The following is a 17,766-nucleotide window of genomic DNA, read 5'->3' as shown; positions in this document are numbered from 1 at the left end:
CTATCCCTGTCTGTACAGCTTAATAGCTGTTGGTTCATAATCCCAAATTGCTTTCCAGAATGGCCAGACCAGCTTTCAGTCCCATCAGTGGTGTATTAATGTACCTGTTTTCTCACAACTCCTCCATCACTTATACTTGAACCAATTTCATATGGCTATTGATAGCTTAGATTTCTTTCTCTGAAAACTGTCTATGCAAATCCTTTGGCCAGTTACCACTTAGGCAATGACTTATTCTTGTGAATTTTTAGCAATCTCAATATACTTTAGAAATAAGGCATTTATCAGAAAAACCTATACAGCATTTTTTTTTTACCAATTCCCTGCTTCTCTTTTCATTTTAGCTACATTTGGTTTTGTTTGTGCAATTTTTTTCTTTAATTTTATGTAATCAAAATTGTTTATCTCCTGTGAACCTGTCTTTTTTTGGTCATGAATTCTGCCTTAGCATTAGATTTGAAAGGTAACTTCTTCCTTATTTCACTAACTTGTCACCCTTTTTCTCTAACTTATGTATTAACTAAGTTGGTCTTAGCATATAGAGTACAATATTGGTCTATATCTAGTTTCTGAAACACTGCTTTCCAAATTTCACAATTTTTTCTCAAATGGTGAGTTCTGGAAACAATAGCTGTGATCTTTGGATCTATCACACACTGTATATTGTGTACCAATTCTGTTCCACTGGCCAACCTATTTCTTTACCCAGGACCAAAATGTTTTGATGATTATGGCTTTGTAGAATGGTCCTTTCCACTTTTTTTTCATTAATTCCCTTGATATTCTTGATCTTTTGTTCTTTAAACTACTTTAATTTTTTCCAGCTCTGTAAAGCATCCCTTGTTAGTTTGGTACAGCACTAAAGAAGTAAATTAATTAGGTAGCAATTTCATTTTTATTATAGTAGCTCAGCTTACCCAACAGCAATTAACTAATATTTATATATTTGGGCCTACATTTTTGTAAAGATTATTTTCTAAATGTTCATAGAGTCCCTCTGTGTGTCTTGACAGATAGACTTCCAAGCAATTCTTGTTATCAGTAGTTATTTTAATTGGAATTCCTTCTTATTGGATAAAATATTTGCATTCTTCTATAGGGAGATGATACACGTATCCACACAGAATTCTATCAACATCAGGGGTTACAAAGAGAGTCTAATTAGACACAGGGTATGGGAATGGTTATTTTTAATGATATAAAAGGTTGGAAGGGAGAGGAAAAGGAATATACTTGAATAGAAGTGGAAGACAGGAGAAGAATGGGGGAAAGTACCTCATATAAATGGAGTACACAAAGAAAAGTCTATTCAAGAAGGGAGTGTGGGGCAAAGAAGCAAACAACACTTTAATCTCAATCTCAAATGAATTGGTCAAAGGAGGGAAGAATATTCATACATATACACACACAGTCAAGTACAGAAATAATTTCATCCAACACAGAAAGAGGAGGGAAAGTGATTACAGCAAAGGCAGTAAGATGGGAAGATTAAGAGAGGACTTGGAATTTTAAAAAGAGTGAGAGACTTAAAGAGTAGGCAAAAAAAAAACAAGAAACAAAGTATAAGAAAAAATGATGAGAAAAATATTTAACTAACAATAAGTATGAATGGGATAAATTCACTCATACAATGGAACAGTATGGCAGAAGGATTAGACACCAGAAAAATATGATGTTTACAAGAAACACTTGACAAGGAAAGATACACACAGAGTTAAAATGAGAGACTGAAGCAATTTATTTTCCTTGGCTTAAAGTAAAAAAGATAGGAGTAGCAATCATGATCTCAGATAAAGCAACAACAAAAGAACTGTATAAAAGAGAAAAACAAGAAAGACACATTATACTGAAAGGCATTACAGACAATGAATTTATACCAATAATAAACATATGAAACAAATAGAAGAGCATCTCAATTCTTAAAGGAAAAATTAAATTAATTTTAGGAAGAAAAATAGTAAAACTATAATATTGTGGGGGACTTCAATTTATCCCACCTCAAACCTATATATTCCTGACCAAAAAACAAAAAACAACAAAAAGAAAAAATATTGAATTGGAATAGAAAGGAGTAAACCTATTTCTCAACTGTGTATGGCACTTTCACAAAAATTAACCATGTATTAAGTACATAAAAACCACATAAAAATGCAAAAAATCAGAATTATTAAATTCATCTTTTATGAGAATAAAAATTATATTCAATAGACTTTGAAGCAAAAATTAAAAATCAATTAGAAATTCAATAATGTAAACTAAACAATAGGTGAATCAAGGAACAAATCATAGAAACAATAATTTTAATAAGATAATGACAATAAAGAGATAGCATACTAAAGCCTGAGAGTTGTACTCAAAGGAAGACTTTAGGGAGATGTTATAGCTTAAATACTTTCATCAATAAAAGAAAAAGCAGACCAAAAAATAGAGCTTACAAGTAAAGAATCAGAAAAAGCAACAAATTTAAACTTCCCCTTCCAATTAAAAATCAAGGTGGAAATCTTCAACATTAAAGGAGAGAATTTTTAAAATTGAAATAAAAAAACAATTACTTAAAGCTAGGAGCTGGGGGTTGGGGGAATAAACCATTAAGTAATTGGATTTAACAAAATTACCAGTATCAAAAAAGGAAAAGGTAAATTCAGAACCAATGAGAAGAAATTATTATTATTAACTATTTTTCCAGAGTATGTGTCAATAAAACTGACAAAACGAATATTAGCAACAACCTTACCATTGTCAGGCTGCTTCAGAAAAATGGAAACTAGTTGTATTTTTTCTGTGGGGGAAAAACTGGAAATATCTCTCTTCATGTATTTATGTTCCTCATACGCAGATGCCAGTGGAGGTCAGGGAGGAGGTAGGAATAATCACATAGAGAGGGACAATCCACTGACAATATTCATGACTCCTTCCTATTAGTGACAACTTACAACAAATATAGTGTAATGTAAGAAAAAGAGATCTCTTCTTCAGCGTGGGTTCCCATTGTAACCTCCTGGATCTCTCTTTCTTACATTACAATAGGAATTCCTAAAGACTGGATAAAAAAGACATAGCAAATTTGCTTTATCTAATTCATAATTTCTTGGAGTAACTAAGCTCCAGCATAGGATATTACATTCCCATTTATTTCAAATTCCTTGAGTTTCCTAAAAAGTAAAGGGGGCATTAAACAATGTTAACGCCCCTTCTTTATATAGATTAGTCTATCACAAAATAAACCTTAATGAAGGTCTGATAGGCACATGATACTCAGGAGAGAGCTATACAAAAATAAGACAAGCACAAGCTCTGCCCATGCGGTGCTCACAATTATTTTAGAGATTTTGATCCCAAGATACATTTTCTAAGATTTAATAACAGTTACAAAATTGTCCGAAGATTTGTCATATTCAGAATATGCATAGGGTCAAAGTTTTGTATGTACTCTTCGATGTGTCATAAGGCCAGACCAATGTCTAAAGGGTTTCCCACATTCTTTACATTCATAGGGCTTCTCTCCAGTATGAATTCTTTGATGTTGAGTAAGAGCTGAGCGTTGATTGAAGGCTCTCCCACATTCATCACACTCATAGGGTTTCTCTCCAGTATGAATTCTCTGATGTTGAATAAGGGAAGAGTTCTGGTTGAAGGCTTTCCCACACTCCCTACAATGATAGGGTTTATCTCCAGTATGAATTCTTTGATGCTGAATAAGGTCTGAGCTTACCCTAAAAGCTTTCCCACATTCACTACATGAATAGGGTTTCACTCCAGTATGAATTTTTTGATGTTTCCTAAGGTAAGAACGTCGGCTAAATGCTTTCCCACACTGAGTACATTTGTGGGGTTTCACTCCTATATGTATTCCCTGATGTTTTCGAAGTTCTGAGTTCTGCTTGAAGGTTTTCTCACATTCATTACATTCAAATGATTTCTGGACAGTCTGATTTATTTGATGTACACTAGAAGATGAATTCTGTCTAGAGTTTTGGTCATTTGTAGCAGATATATCAAGTTTCTCTCCTGTTGGAACTCTTTGTTGTGCAACCAGGTTTGAGTTCAAATGGCAACTACACAAACACTCATCATATTTATGGCCATTCTCTCCTAATGGAATTTTTTCAGCAGGGATGGTCACTAACATATAATTTCCATCCTGAGAAAGGGAGCCATCTACTTTCTCCATTTTGTTTTCCTGTTGCTTGCTTAAAGTGCCTTCACATTCATAAGCTTCTTCAGTCTTGGCTCCCTGAGAAACGTCCACTGGGAATCTCCCAGATATCTTCTCCTTTGACTCTACTGCTTCAGAAAATTCCTGCTTTGGAAGAGACCACTTGATACCAATCTCAAAATCTGAAATGATCAACAGAAAATACAAATGTCATGTGTGCTAGGTGAAAATGACCTATTTTAAGGAATACTGACAAAAGTTCACATCTCCAAAGTCCTTTATATACATTACCTATTTGGTAACTGTAAACCTTAAAATTTCTTAGACTTATAAATGTTGGAAATTTCACCATTGGGAAATTTCATACTTGAAAAATTTCCTATTGATAGTGGGAACTCTATTGGAATGTGAACCCCATTGGCATGGGAGGTTCCTCCTCCTCCCTTCTTAAGATTACTTTAGGACAGAAACCTTTTGCTGAACAATGGAAAGGGCTTTGACCTATGCTTAAGCATAGAACAGGAAGTTCTTTGAGTCATGATTGATTTTAGAATTGATACAATAGAGATACTTGGAATGACAGAACCAGGTCTTGGAAAATACAATTTCCACCCCACTCAGTCCTAACAGGATTTAGGAAGGGCTGCAGCAAAGGATCAAGATTTAATTATTTGAGAATATGACCTTCAACATACATGTGCAAAGCCACAGACCTCTGGGCAGTCCTGGGTTAAGCTAGATCCACCATTGGCACAGGGAAGACATGGACAGTGATTGGTAGATGTGAGAACTGAGGGGAGGGAACTTGGATGGTTTCCTTAAAGATAGAGGGGTCTGAGGACTGAGGGTGGTTGGTGGGAGAGGTTTTTGGTCTGAGAGGTGGTGCTTTGAGAGTTGGCTCTGAAGGAAGCTGGAGGTGGAGGCCCTTGAGACTGTTTCTCCATTTTGGTCACGTGAGTAATAGGGACTGATCTCCTTTCTTTGCCCCAGCTATCTAAGGGCTTGGGCCTTTTGGCCCAGCCTAAACAGAAGGGGTATTTAAGCCCTATTCCCTTCTCTCCCCTTTCTCTCTCCCTCTATCTCTAATTCCTTTCTTCCTCCTGTTTTGTAATTAAACTCTATAAAAGGTTGACTGCTGACTTGAGTTTTCATTTAGGAATTACATAGCTGAATTCCTTGGCGACCTTAAATTAATATATATCAGTCTTTTAAAGTGATTTCCTTGTCACATAACTACAGCAACCTTTTGAATAAGCAAGAGATATGATTATACTCAATTTTATAAATTAGGAAATTAAAAATAAAAGAAGTGATAAGATCATAAATTTAGAGTGGGAAGGATCTTTAGAGATCATCTATTTCAACTCCCTCTTTTACAGATGAGGAAACTGAGACCAAGAGAGATTAAGTAATTAATCAATGCCATACAATTAGTGATTTGTAGAGCTGGGACTAAAATCCAGATTCTAAATCCATCACCATTTTAATGGCACCACATTGCCTCTTAGAAACAGAATAATCAAAATGAAATTATGCAAAATATGAATACAGTCTGCATATGTTTCTGTGAACTTTCACAAATGGTATCCCAATTTAGAGGAAATGGTAAGAGGAGACAAGGGTAAAATCATAGGGGCCAAGTGAGGCAGGTAAGAGGTATCTGGTAGAGAGGACAATGTAGCCCAAAAAATGAACCATTCTATGACAGTAAGAAAGTAAGAGACAAATCAGAGAAAGTAGGAAGCCAAAGACAGAGGGAAAGGCCTCATATACAAAAATATTTATAATAGCACTTTTTGCAATGCCAAAGAAGGAAGTGGATGCCCATCACCTAAGGAGTGCCTGAACAAACCAGGGTATATGAAAACAATGGAATATTATTGTACCATAAAAAATATCAATAAGAAGCCCTCAGAAAAACTTGAGAAGCCTTTAATGAATAACATTGCATAAGAACAGATCAAACACCAGAGAAGAATTTACAAAATCATTATGATGTGAAGAAAAACAATATTCATAGATTTCAGAACTCTGAACAGTGGAGTGATATAACTTCAGAGAATGGCTAGTAAGACATGCATGTCTCAGAAAAGGGCTGGTAAATTATACATATGGAATGAGGTATACATTATCAGTCAAGGTCCATGGGTTTATTTGTTTTGCCTATATGTAAGCTATGAGTTATAAGGGAGGGTTGGGAGTGAAGGAATTTAGAATTTTAAACCTGAATAAAAAAAACTGAAAAAGCAGAAAACAGATGAAAAACTAAGCAGGACTACAACATGCTGAATTAGGACTAAGAGAAAAATTGGAGAGTGAGGGAAATGAGCTTTCAAAAGGAGAGAAAAGATAAGAGGATATAAGATGAGGGCCTGGATATGTAGAGGGAAGAATAAAGGAACAATTTCCAATTCAGTGGTTTGAACTATTTTTCATATGCTGACTTTCTGGGCTTTGCTATGATTCTCACCCTTGAACTTCCCTCAGTGCTTAGGGCCTCCTCATCCTGTAATATCTCTCCATCCCTGCAACCCTCTCCCTAGAACATTGCTCCACCATGCCAGCTCCCTTCTCCCACTAGTGAGTTCCTCCAAGAATGTTCTAGCCTTCATCACCATGCCCTGGTGGTGGGGCAACTTGCCCCACTCTTTACTTTTCTGTGTGGTCTTTCCCACTTAGAGTGTAAGCTTCTTGAGGGCAGGAAGTGTCCATCTTTTTGTTTGTATTTGTCTTCCCACTCCCTAGCCCAGTTTTGGGTACATAGTAAGGACTTCATTAATACTTGTTTGCCATGCTAGTGGACCTAGAAAAAAGGAGGCATCAAGAGTGAAGGAAAGCAAAGGGGCATCGCAATCCTGTATCTTAAGCATATATCCATAAAAACTTTTCAGTTCTATAGTCCATATTAAACTTAAAAGTCACAGATCTGAGTCAAGCAGAGGACGCTCCCCATCTTGGCAGTCTCAGCCCTAGGCAGTATACTTAGAAAGAAGCAAGTTTAAAAGCCAGCAACAAAATTGTGGTCAGGCCCCAGGAGCATAGTAGGGTCTCATTTCTAGTTTCCAGATCAGTCTGAAACCTGCACAGGAATTGGCTAAGGAGGAATCACAGTTCAAAGGGAAGTCTATAGTTATGTCATTCTGAATCAGAAGCTTCTGAAATGGATGGTAGTAGAAGGGTCCAGCAGCAGTCTACTGTTGCTCAGATCAAAACCAGCCAGAATTTGCAGAGCTCAGACCAAGAGTCAACAACTACACTTTGACCTAAATGGACCACTTTGGGAGAATTGAAAGCTTGTAGATGCCTAGCCCATGTTGTCCTTGAGATTCTGAAACAGCACGATCCTCACAACATCTATAAAGCAGCAAACAGCCCATCTCAGAACTTCTTTATAGAAGGGCACAGAGTCCAGCCCCAACAAAATCTAAAGTCAGGAAGTAGGCTTAGAAGATGAAGGAGGGGGAGGGAGAAGCTATTATGGTGACAGGAACATTCAAGTCATAAACTCCAAAGAAGGGAATAACTCCAATACAACTTGTAGATACAAAGCTTCAAAGAAATACATATCATGGACACAAATTCAACTAATTCCTGGAAGAGGCAAGAGTTTATTTTTTTTTATTTTTAAATATTTTTCTATGATTCCATGATTTCTGTTGTCTCCCTCCCTCCTCCCAGATCTGACAAACAATTGCACTAGCCTATACATATGTTATCTCTCAGAGGCAAGAGTTTAAAAAGAAGAGTTTAAAATAGTTTTATAAATGAGAGAGGGCTAAGGGAAAAAAAAACTAGAAAAGTTATTAGAGTTTTGAAAGAAAAAACTGGACAGGGAATTAACAGCTTGGTATAAGGGGTATAAAATCTTATCCAAATAACAAACTCCATGAAAATTAGAAGAGACCAAATAAAAGTGAATGAATCCATAAGAGCAAGAAATATTAAAATCAAAAGATTGAAAGATTAAAATCAAAAGATTTTTTAAAATGAAGAAAATTTAATATATTCAAAAACAACTTACCTGGAAAACAGATCAAGGAGAAAAATTTTAAGAATCATTAGACTTCCTGAATGCCATGACAGAAAAAAAAAGCCTAGATATCCTATTTCAGGAAATCTTAAAAGAAAACACCTCAAACTCTTAGAACCAGAGAGTAATGCAAAAACAGAATAAATCCACTGATCATCTGCTAAAAGAAATCCCAAAATGAACATTCCTAAGAACATTATAGCCGAAATATATTTTCCAGATCAAAGAAAAAGTAGTGCAGCAGCCAGAAAGAAAGAATTGGAGTGCCAAGGAGCCACAGTTAGGACTATCCACAATTTAGGAGCCAGCACTACCAAGTTATGAAGAGCTTAGAATACAACATTCCAGAAGACAAACCGTACTTATATGTATTGGCAATAAAGAGTTTACTTGAAAAGAACTCACAATCTAATGGATAAAAGTTGTGAGGATAAAATAAGATTATACTTGTAAACCTTCAAATGATCTAAAAATGCTAGCAGTTTCCATTACTGCTGCTGCTACTGCTACCACTACTGACAGATCTTCACACACCCTCCAACACCTGGCAGAACACCGGAACTCAGCCTGTCTTGCATGGCTGAGCATCAGCTTGAGAATCACTCCCGATCCCCAGAGGCTGGAACCCCCCCATCCCACTCAGGGACATCCAATGAAGTTGGCCCAAGTAGCTTACCTTCCCCAGAGACGACCAATAGAGGCAATCCAGGTTGCCTTATCCCTACTGCCCCTTCCTTCCCCAAACCTATATATATCCTATATCTCCCTACCACTCAGCTGGGACTGCCTCACCAACTCTGTTGGCATCTGGCTCCCGCTGTCTGCCTCCTTCTTCCCTCCCCCTTCCCGTAGGACCCCTTCACTAACCCTCTTGGCATTGGGCTCCTTACCGCTTCAGTAAACCCATGTGTAGCACTGACAACTACCATTACTACTACTACCACTACCACCACTGCCACCGCTCCTTCTCCTCAACCATCCCCTAAATGACACACAGAAATGAATATGAGGAAGTGAGGTGATGTGATAGACAGAATACTAGTCCTGAAGTTAGGAAGACCTGAGTCTACAAATCCAGTCTGTCACTTACTAGCTATGCCTGTTAACCTCTATCTGACTGTTTCCTCACTTATATGATGGAGAAAATAATAGTACCCAACACACAAAATTGTGAGAATTAAATGAGATGAAGATACTTGTAAAGCACTTATCATAATGCCTGGCACACAGTGTTCTTGTCATAAATGCTGGTTTCCTCCCTCTCTTGCTCCCCATACTCTTAGCCTCATGATCATTCACAGGTATTTCATTTCCCTGTTCACAAAACACTGAAATCTCTTTACTTGATCACAATCTGTTGTTGTTTCATATCCACATCTCCTTCTACCTTACAAACTTAAACCCTTCCTTTCTCCTTTGCTCAAAATCCCACTGATTGGAACTAGCAAAGTCAGCATTTCAACCACTATCCTTTGTTACCAGACCCTGCACATCACACTACTCCTAATCACGGAAACTGAGGAGTCAGACCCTACTCTAATCTATTTAAAAACAACCACCATCAAATCCCCACCTCTTCTCTCCCTTCATATCCCCTCCCGTTGTTATACAACCTTGCTTCTCACCTCTTTCTTGTAGGAACTGGGGCTCTGGAGACCCACACTTGATCTGGATGTTCATGGGCTGGACATTCAGTGCATCCTGTGCTGTTCTCAAAGGGGCCATTTTCTCACAGGCCCCTGCCTCTCTGGGTATACTAGATACAACCTAAAGATAATGAAAAATGTTTGGCTAAAACATCATTATAGAAACGAAGCACAGGGATACAGGAGAGGGAAATAAAAACCAGAAATCTGTGTGTAAAATCAAGAAAAACCATAAAACAACCAAGGGGTCACTTTTTATTAATAATGAATAATCTATTACCATTCAGGAAAATGGCTGACTTGGCACATGAAAGAAGTAGCTACATGGGAAGTTTTTGTCTCAGGAAGTTTGTGTTAATATTATCATGTGGTTATTTGAACAATGAATGATTTAGTGTTGAGTTGAATATATATAAAATCTTGAGACAATTACAAAAATATCCATATTTATCCATTTTTACCAATTAAAAATAAATTATGGGCTTACTTTTTTATCCTCAACAAACCATACCATATTGATAACATTATTTTAACTTCTAGAAACTATGAAAAACCATGCTGTCCCAGAGCAATTCTTCTTAAACATAAAGCCTAAATTAGAATATTAAGGAGGATTTAGAGTATAGAATGTGCTCGTTGAAAAAGTTTGGAAAATCTGATCATCTCCTTTATTGTTATCATAGAAGCTAATAGCCTGAGAGCTGAAAGTAACCTTAAAAGTCATATAGTTCAAACTCTTCATTTTACAGGGTAAGGAAACTGAGGCCCAGAGAGATTAAGAGACTTGCTCCAATAAGAGGAAGAGCCAGGATTCAAGCCCAAGTCTTCCCAATCCAAATCCACCACACTTGACACTACTAACCTCTCTCTCACTCTATGCTTACTTTCAGTCTTCATCCTCTTTGGCCTCTGACCACACTGGACACTGTTGATCCCCTTCTTTATAAAACTCTTTAATTCACTGATTTCCATGATTTCCATAAGACCAAACTATTTGTGTTCTCCTACCTCTCTGACCACACCTTCTCTACATCCTTGTATGATTCTATTCTCTTCTTCCACTGCCTAAAAAACCCCATGCTGCAAGATTCAATTCTCCTGTCCACTGTAAAGTGGCAGGAATCTGAAAGACCCAAGTTCAAATAGAGCTTCAGATGTTTACTAGCTATGTGACCCTAGGTAAGTCACTCTTGACTTCTGTCTCAGTTTTCTCAACTGTAAAGTGGGGATAATAATAGCTCCTACTTCATACAGTTGTGAAGATTAAATGAGATCAAATGAGATAAAATATGTAAAGCACTTAGCACAATACCTGACACATAGTAGGAAATTAATAAATGCTTCTTTTCCCCTTTTTCTACACTCTCCTCAGAGATCTCATTCACTTTAAGGCAAATTTGGCAATTACATAATGAAGCAGGTTAAAAACCTCAGTCATCCTGTATCTTCTCTGTTTCCTATACCCAACCACTCACTCATTGACTTTTTTTTTTTGCTTTCTATCCACGTCACCTAGCACAGTGCCTCACATGTAGATGCTTAATAAATGCTCACTAAAAGACTAGAAATTGCTTCCTAAAATGGTACTCCTTCCTGCCTCCAGACTCCCTTATCTAATTAAGTTAAACAGACCACCAGAATAATCTTTCTAAAACAGCTTTTGGTCATAACACTTCCTCAGTCAAAAGAAACCTTTATTGAGTCCCTGATGCCACTGATAAGGTCCAAACTCAAGACCCTCTTCCCTTTGCAGCCTCAAGCTGTTATACTATAAAAATCCCCTTCCCCAAAGTAGTCAACTATGCAGTAAATACTTTTTACACGTCGGGCTCCCTAACTTTGCTCACCTCATTCGGTCTGCTTGCAATGGTATGTCTGCTTATATGCAAGTGTGTATGTATACACACACACAGATATAGGCATATTTATCCCTTAAGAACCAGCTCAACAACAAAAAAAAAAAGGAACAAGGTCCACCCACCTTCAACAAAAACTTACCAAAACTAATCAGCTGGCATTTCACGATTCTCTGGATTTAGATATTTATGGTTCCCTGGGAATAGCTGGGTGGCTCAGTGCATTGAGAGCCAGGCCCAGAGGTGGGGAGGCCCTGGGTTCAAATTTGACCTTAGATACTTCCCAGTTGTGTGGCCCCCGGCAAATCACTTAATCCCCATTGCCTAGCCCTTATCACTCTTCTGCCTTGGAGCCAATACATAGTATTGATTCTAAGACAGAAGGTGAAGGTTTAAAAAAATAAAGTGGTTCCCAAGTGTGAGGACCCTTTCTTAAAGAAAAAAAAAATGTACCCCACGACAACAATGATATTTTGCTAGAACTAAAGTTCAAAATGATGGTTACAAATATGGATTTGCGAATGCAACCATTCCAGAAGCTTTGAGGAGTCCAGAGCCCACAGGCTAGGAACCACTGGTACATATCACTTATTTGGGAATGAATCATGTGATATATGTTGTAACTTCTTCTATAGTTATATATGTTATATTGCTCTATCTTCTAAGTCCTGAACTCTGAAATTCCCTTCTCTGGTCACATTCTACCTCTCCACTTTTCAATCGTACCAATCCTGCTCCCTACAAACACAATGATATTCATTCAGTCCCCGCATCCTACTCTGCTGTTCTGGCACTACCCAGTCTTGATCCCGGGCGTTAGCTATTTCAATGACATTAGGAATCACTCCAGAATCCCTTACCCATCTCACTTTCCATAATGAGCCATTCTCAACACTGGAAACCACTTAGCTAGGCCTGAAACACTGAATGCTAAACTGTGCCAAGGGAGTGAGTAGGTCCAAAACAATCTTACTCCGTATCACATTTCCCATGATCCAAGTTCTTTCTACTATCACCAAGTCCCCAGCTTCACTTCCTACTCCCTTCCCCAATCACAGATGATTTCACTTCCTACTTTATCCTAAAACGTCTGAGATCATCTAGCATAAGCCCACTCAGCTTCTCCCTCCCTCCTCACTTCAAAACCTCTCTAATAGATCATCCATCTTTTCTTCCCTCCTGTCCAAAAGAAACAACTGGCCTTCCTCCTTGCCCAAACGAACTCCACTGATTTTGACCCTATCCCCCTTGCCTCCTCCAGAATTTTGTTTCCATGATAATCTTTTATTTCATGGAAACAAGAAGAGCTGAGTAAGAATCCTGCTTCAGAACACTTCCAGCTTGTGACCCTGGGAAAGTTGCTCAGCATAGGGTTGTATGAAGAGCACTTTGTAAACCTTCAAGAAATCTAGAAATTCTAGCTGTTGTTATTATTGTTTCCTCTCAACAAGCTCTTTCCTCCCACCTACAATCCATTTTTAGCTTCCTGTATCCCCCAAACAAAAACCTTCCCCTAAAGTTGATACTTCTTTCAATCCCTCCATCATCTTTCCTCCTCTTTGATGTTACTTCTTCCTCATTATCCACTGTTTCTTTTTTTTTTAATCCTTAACTTCCATCTTGAAATCAATACTGTGTATTGGTTCCAAAGCAGAAGGGTGATAAGGGCTAGGCAATGGAGGTTAAGTGACTTGCACAGGGTCACATAGCTAGGAAGTATCTGAGGCCAGATTTGAACCTAGGACCTCCCATCTCTAGGTCTGGCTCTCAATCCACTGAGTTACCCAGCTGCCCCCTCCACTGTTTCTTAATCCCTAGTTTTTCTACTCATCGCTCTGGTGACCATCTTCTAATTTATTATCCATGATCTCTCTGCAGCATTTGACACTGTTAATCTACTCCCTCCCTATTCAGCTTCCTAGAAATTGTACTCTTATACTTTCCTGCTTGCCAATCCTCTTCCTTCTCCTTTTGAATTCTCTTCTTCCTCTTGTTATCCTCTACAGGAAGATGTCCTGAAAAGCTCTGTCTTTGACCCCCCTCCTATTACTCTCTCTTCTTTGTTGATATTATCCACATCCACAACTTCAACTCTGGCCTTTGTGGAAGCAGATAACTCCCACTGCTGTGTCTCAAACCTCCCTCATGGTCTGAGATTTTTTGTTAGATGATTTGGAGCATTCCAATCTCAACACACTCCAAACTAAACAAGTAAGTTCTGCCCAATGGCCCCTACTTCAGTAATGATATGAACATACTCTCAAACATGCAGGCTAGAAATCTTGGCATTATTTTTGGATTAGGCCAACAAGGAAAAAGGAAGAAACACAGATCCTGAATCATTTCTCTGAAATTGTTTTCACCACCATCTCATTCTTTTCATTCACGTTTCTACTACAGCAGGGCCTAAATATGGTTCATTTAGACTAGAGCAACAATCCTTTTAACAAATTTCCCTAACTCTAGTCTCAGCACCTCCAAACACTGCCCAATGAATTTAATTTTTTTTTAACCAATTACATGTAATAACAAATTCCCACACAAATTTTCCTAAGTTAGAGGATTGAATTTATGTCACTCCCTTTCTTTCCTTCACCATCCCGGTGCTACTACTCAATGAATCTTATTAATAGCTCTATTTATCTAATTTCCTTCCATAAAAAAGAACCAATAGAAACCTATTATCTAACCTCACATTAGAAACTCACTTCTGGCTCTAAATATTTACTCTATCACACAGTACTCATACCAGGAATATACTAATTTCCCTCCACTCCCACACCCTACATCCAACCTATCTTGAAATTGTACCTATCATTCTCTTCCAAAGCACAGTTAAACAACATGTCCCTCAAAAACTTTTTCTTGACTTCAGGTCCCTCCACCACCAACAACCAGGAGTGAGCTCTTCCTTTTCTGAACTCTCATAACATTCTGTATCTCTCCTATATCTTTATTACATTTAATTGGTAATATAATTAATTTCTTATCTTCCCTACTTTCAATACTTTCAAGACTTTCAATAATCAAGGAAATTAGGAGCATCTACATGTTGCAATGGATAGAGAATAAGATTGGAGATGTAATCCTGGATTCAAGTCTGGCCTCAAACACTCATTATTTATGTGGCTCTGGGCAAGTCATTTAACCCCAGTTGCCTAGCCCCTACTACTCTTCTGCCTTAGAGCCAATACTTAGTATAGATTCTAAAACAGAAGGTAGGGGTTTCTAAAAAATAATAAACAAGATATAATGGTTAGGCATGTAAATGTTTACAAAACTGAATCTACTACATCTTCATCAATTTTTAAATGATCACACAGGAAAAAAGGATTGTATCATACTTTTTTATAGCCTTCACATGTATTAGCAATCAGTGCCTTATCTACAGCAGGCAGTCAATAAATATCTGAATGAGTCTATAAACATATTGCTTATATTCTACAGCTCCCTACATGAAGGAACAAATTCCTATATTTCTGGCATGTGTTCAAGAGTAGTGAGCAAAGAAAAAAAAGAGCAGTGAGTAGTTGGCAATAAGAGAGTAAAGAGGAGACTAATGGACTAAGACTCCTGGCCCCTTAAATTATACTGAAAATTTGAACTCAAGACATTTTCTTCTCATCTTTTCCTTATTCAACAAATCAAGTAAATCATCATATATTAAGCATCTACTGTGTGCTAAATTCTGGAGATACAGAGAAAAGCAAAAAAATAGTCCCTACTTTCAAAGAACTCACTGTCTAATAAAGGAGACAACATAACCTCATTTTCCCATGGTAAATCACACCTGCAGCCTTCCCACCTGACGTCCTGATTCACCAAGTTCTCTCTCCAAATCTTCCAGCACAGTAACCACCTCCTCTGCATTCTCTAGATGCTGATCTCTCACCCAGGTCTGCAGGGCCTCTGGCAAAATGGTCAGGAACTGTTCCAGGACCAGCAGTTCTAGAATTTGCTCCTTTGTGTATATCTCCGGTTTTAACCACTGGTGACAAAGTTCCCGAAGTTTGTTCAGAGCATCTCGGGGTCCAGGTGTGTCACTGTAGCCAAACTGCCTGAAACGAAGGCGGGAGGTCTCCTGGGTTGAAGGACTGTTCCTCTTCTGGATACCTTTCTTCCCCCACAGGTAATCCTCTTCTTCCTCCACCTTTACTTTTACTACTTGAAGTCCCTCTTTCCACGCTGGATCGAGGGCTGCAGTTTCTCTGGATTCTAGAGCCATTTGAGCTTTTCGAGTTTTTAAAACAACTCTAGAAGGGTCTATGCCTTAAAGATGTTCCCCTTAGGTTGGTCTTCAAGGACATTCATAAGATATAAGAAACCATAGTTAATAATGAGTTATTAAATTTAGAATGTTATTAGAAAAATTAAACAACTTAATGAAAGTCAGTCAGAAGCATAATTCATTGAATACAACTCTGACAAAAGCTATACAAGTAATTCCAAAGCAATTTCGGATATTTTCTCTTTGGGTGAAATAGAAATATTGTGAATTTGTGGGCCCCCTAGCGGTCACCAGACCTCCCTGAGGCCACACTCCAGGTAGTCCCTGTAATGCCACCGGTCATGCGCAGAATTCCCAACAACCGATCCCGCCCCCCATTTTCACCTACCCTCCCCCCCAATGTATCCTTCCCTTCCCCCTTCCATCCTCCCCCAATACCATTCAGGGGCCAGGAAACCCAACTTCCAACTTCATAGGCTTCGTACATAAGGGCTCTCAGTTGACACAGGGACCTGCAGTCATCCACAACATGTCTAGCTTCCTTAAGTAGTTTAGCTCCTGCCACTTGCAGGGATGCTTCTAAACCCGACCCTCCTCTAACCACAGCGACCCTGTCTGCACCTCTGCTTCCAGACTACATTTCCCGGAACCTCCAGACCGGGTTTCCGCCCTTTTCTGGGTGATCCAGACTGACGGACCACTGTCAAGCGGTTGCTATAGAGATGGGTTAGAGCTGCACGTGACTCCAGCAGAGTTCATACTCCGGCCCGGGGGCTGGCTCTACACAAGAGGGCGTAGGTCTGCACTGCAGGGGAGAACTGCAGCCAGAGCTATTCAAAGGATTCAGTCAGGGAGCTCAAGGCTCAGGGTCCAGCAAAAAAAGGAAGCTGGCACTAAGTCCCGGAGAATGTCGCCACCTGGATCTCTGGGAAATGTAGTCAGGAGGGGGAAATAGACATTCCTCTGCCCCGAAGGCCTCTGGGAATCGTAGTCCAAAGACAATTTCCATGACGTACTGGGAGCTGCAGCTGGAGATGCTGGCTCAATCCCTTCTCCCTCCAAGGGAATTGGCCTCCTGGAGATCTCTGTGTTAAATGAGAACTGGGTCCTCCACCTAGAAGAGGGAGAACCCCTCCCTCTCCAGCCTCCTTACCTTCTTGCCCACAGGGAAGATGGCGGTGGGTGGGGATGAGGCTGAGAAACCCCAGGGTGGAGTTTGGCGCGGGGAAATCGGGTGGTCCCGCTCCGGTGACGTCATCGCAGGGGGCTCAGGGTCGGCCTGGCTCCAGTGAATCCGGGAAGAGGAGCTCCCTCTGGCGGCCGGGCTGTTGTCTTCGTCCAAATTCACCCCGTTCTATTGGAGAACCGGACGAAAAGCCAGTTCTTCAGTCTGTTGTGAAGACGCTGACTGCACCATCTGGGGCTAACCTGCCATTTTCCCCAGGGTTTGGTGCATATGTTTATCCAACACCAACTTCTTTAGTACTTGAGGACTCTTTGGGTCTATTCGCCTTTTTCTCTGTAACGCCCCTACCCCTCCCAACACACTCCAGTGCCAGACAAGTTTATGGTTTACATTTCGAAATCCAGCAATAACAAAAGCTAACGTTTTAATATCGCAAATAGTCTCTCATTTACACAACAACCTTGACATGTTAGATACTGTTATTATCCCATTTTACTGATGGGAAAACTAGAGATCGAAGTGACTTGATTTAGATGAAGGACGTGAGGCTGGATTTGCCCTGAGGTTTTCCTGACTAGGCACTGTACCCACCACTCCGCGAACACTACGGAGTTATTAGGGAATTCCAGCCTTCTCTTTTATTTTTCTTCTTAATTCTCTTCCC

The 17,766-nt window shown here is 39.1% G+C and overlaps 1 protein-coding gene across 4 annotated transcripts; it reads right to left on the bottom strand.

Moving 5' to 3' along the window:
• Positions 1-1,714: 1,714 nt before the first annotated feature.
• Positions 1,715-17,254, bottom strand: LOC100009949 (zinc finger and SCAN domain-containing protein 31-like). Of its 4 annotated transcripts, none has more exons than XM_056805689.1 (4): positions 17,070-17,254; positions 15,494-15,983; positions 9,812-9,953; positions 1,715-4,338 (listed from the first exon to the last, which is right to left on the bottom strand). In XM_056805689.1, exons 2-4 carry the CDS (start codon positions 15,911-15,913, stop codon positions 3,413-3,415), a joined length of 1,488 nt encoding a protein of 495 aa, XP_056661667.1. In that variant the 5' UTR covers positions 15,914-15,983; positions 17,070-17,254; the 3' UTR covers positions 1,715-3,412. The 4 variants fall into 4 exon arrangements, with proteins under 4 accessions (XP_056661667.1, XP_056661664.1, XP_056661666.1 ...); XM_056805686.1 differs by lacking the exon at positions 17,070-17,254 and adding an exon at positions 16,355-16,774 and having other exon boundaries at positions 15,479-15,983; XM_056805688.1 differs by lacking the exon at positions 17,070-17,254 and adding an exon at positions 16,402-16,771.
• Between the last annotated feature and the right edge of the window lie 512 nt (positions 17,255-17,766).

Source organism: Monodelphis domestica, chromosome 7 (assembly GCF_027887165.1).
Source record: "Monodelphis domestica isolate mMonDom1 chromosome 7, mMonDom1.pri, whole genome shotgun sequence".
NCBI lineage: Eukaryota > Metazoa > Chordata > Mammalia > Didelphimorphia > Didelphidae > Monodelphis > Monodelphis domestica.
This window is presented reverse-complemented; position numbering and strand designations above follow the sequence as displayed.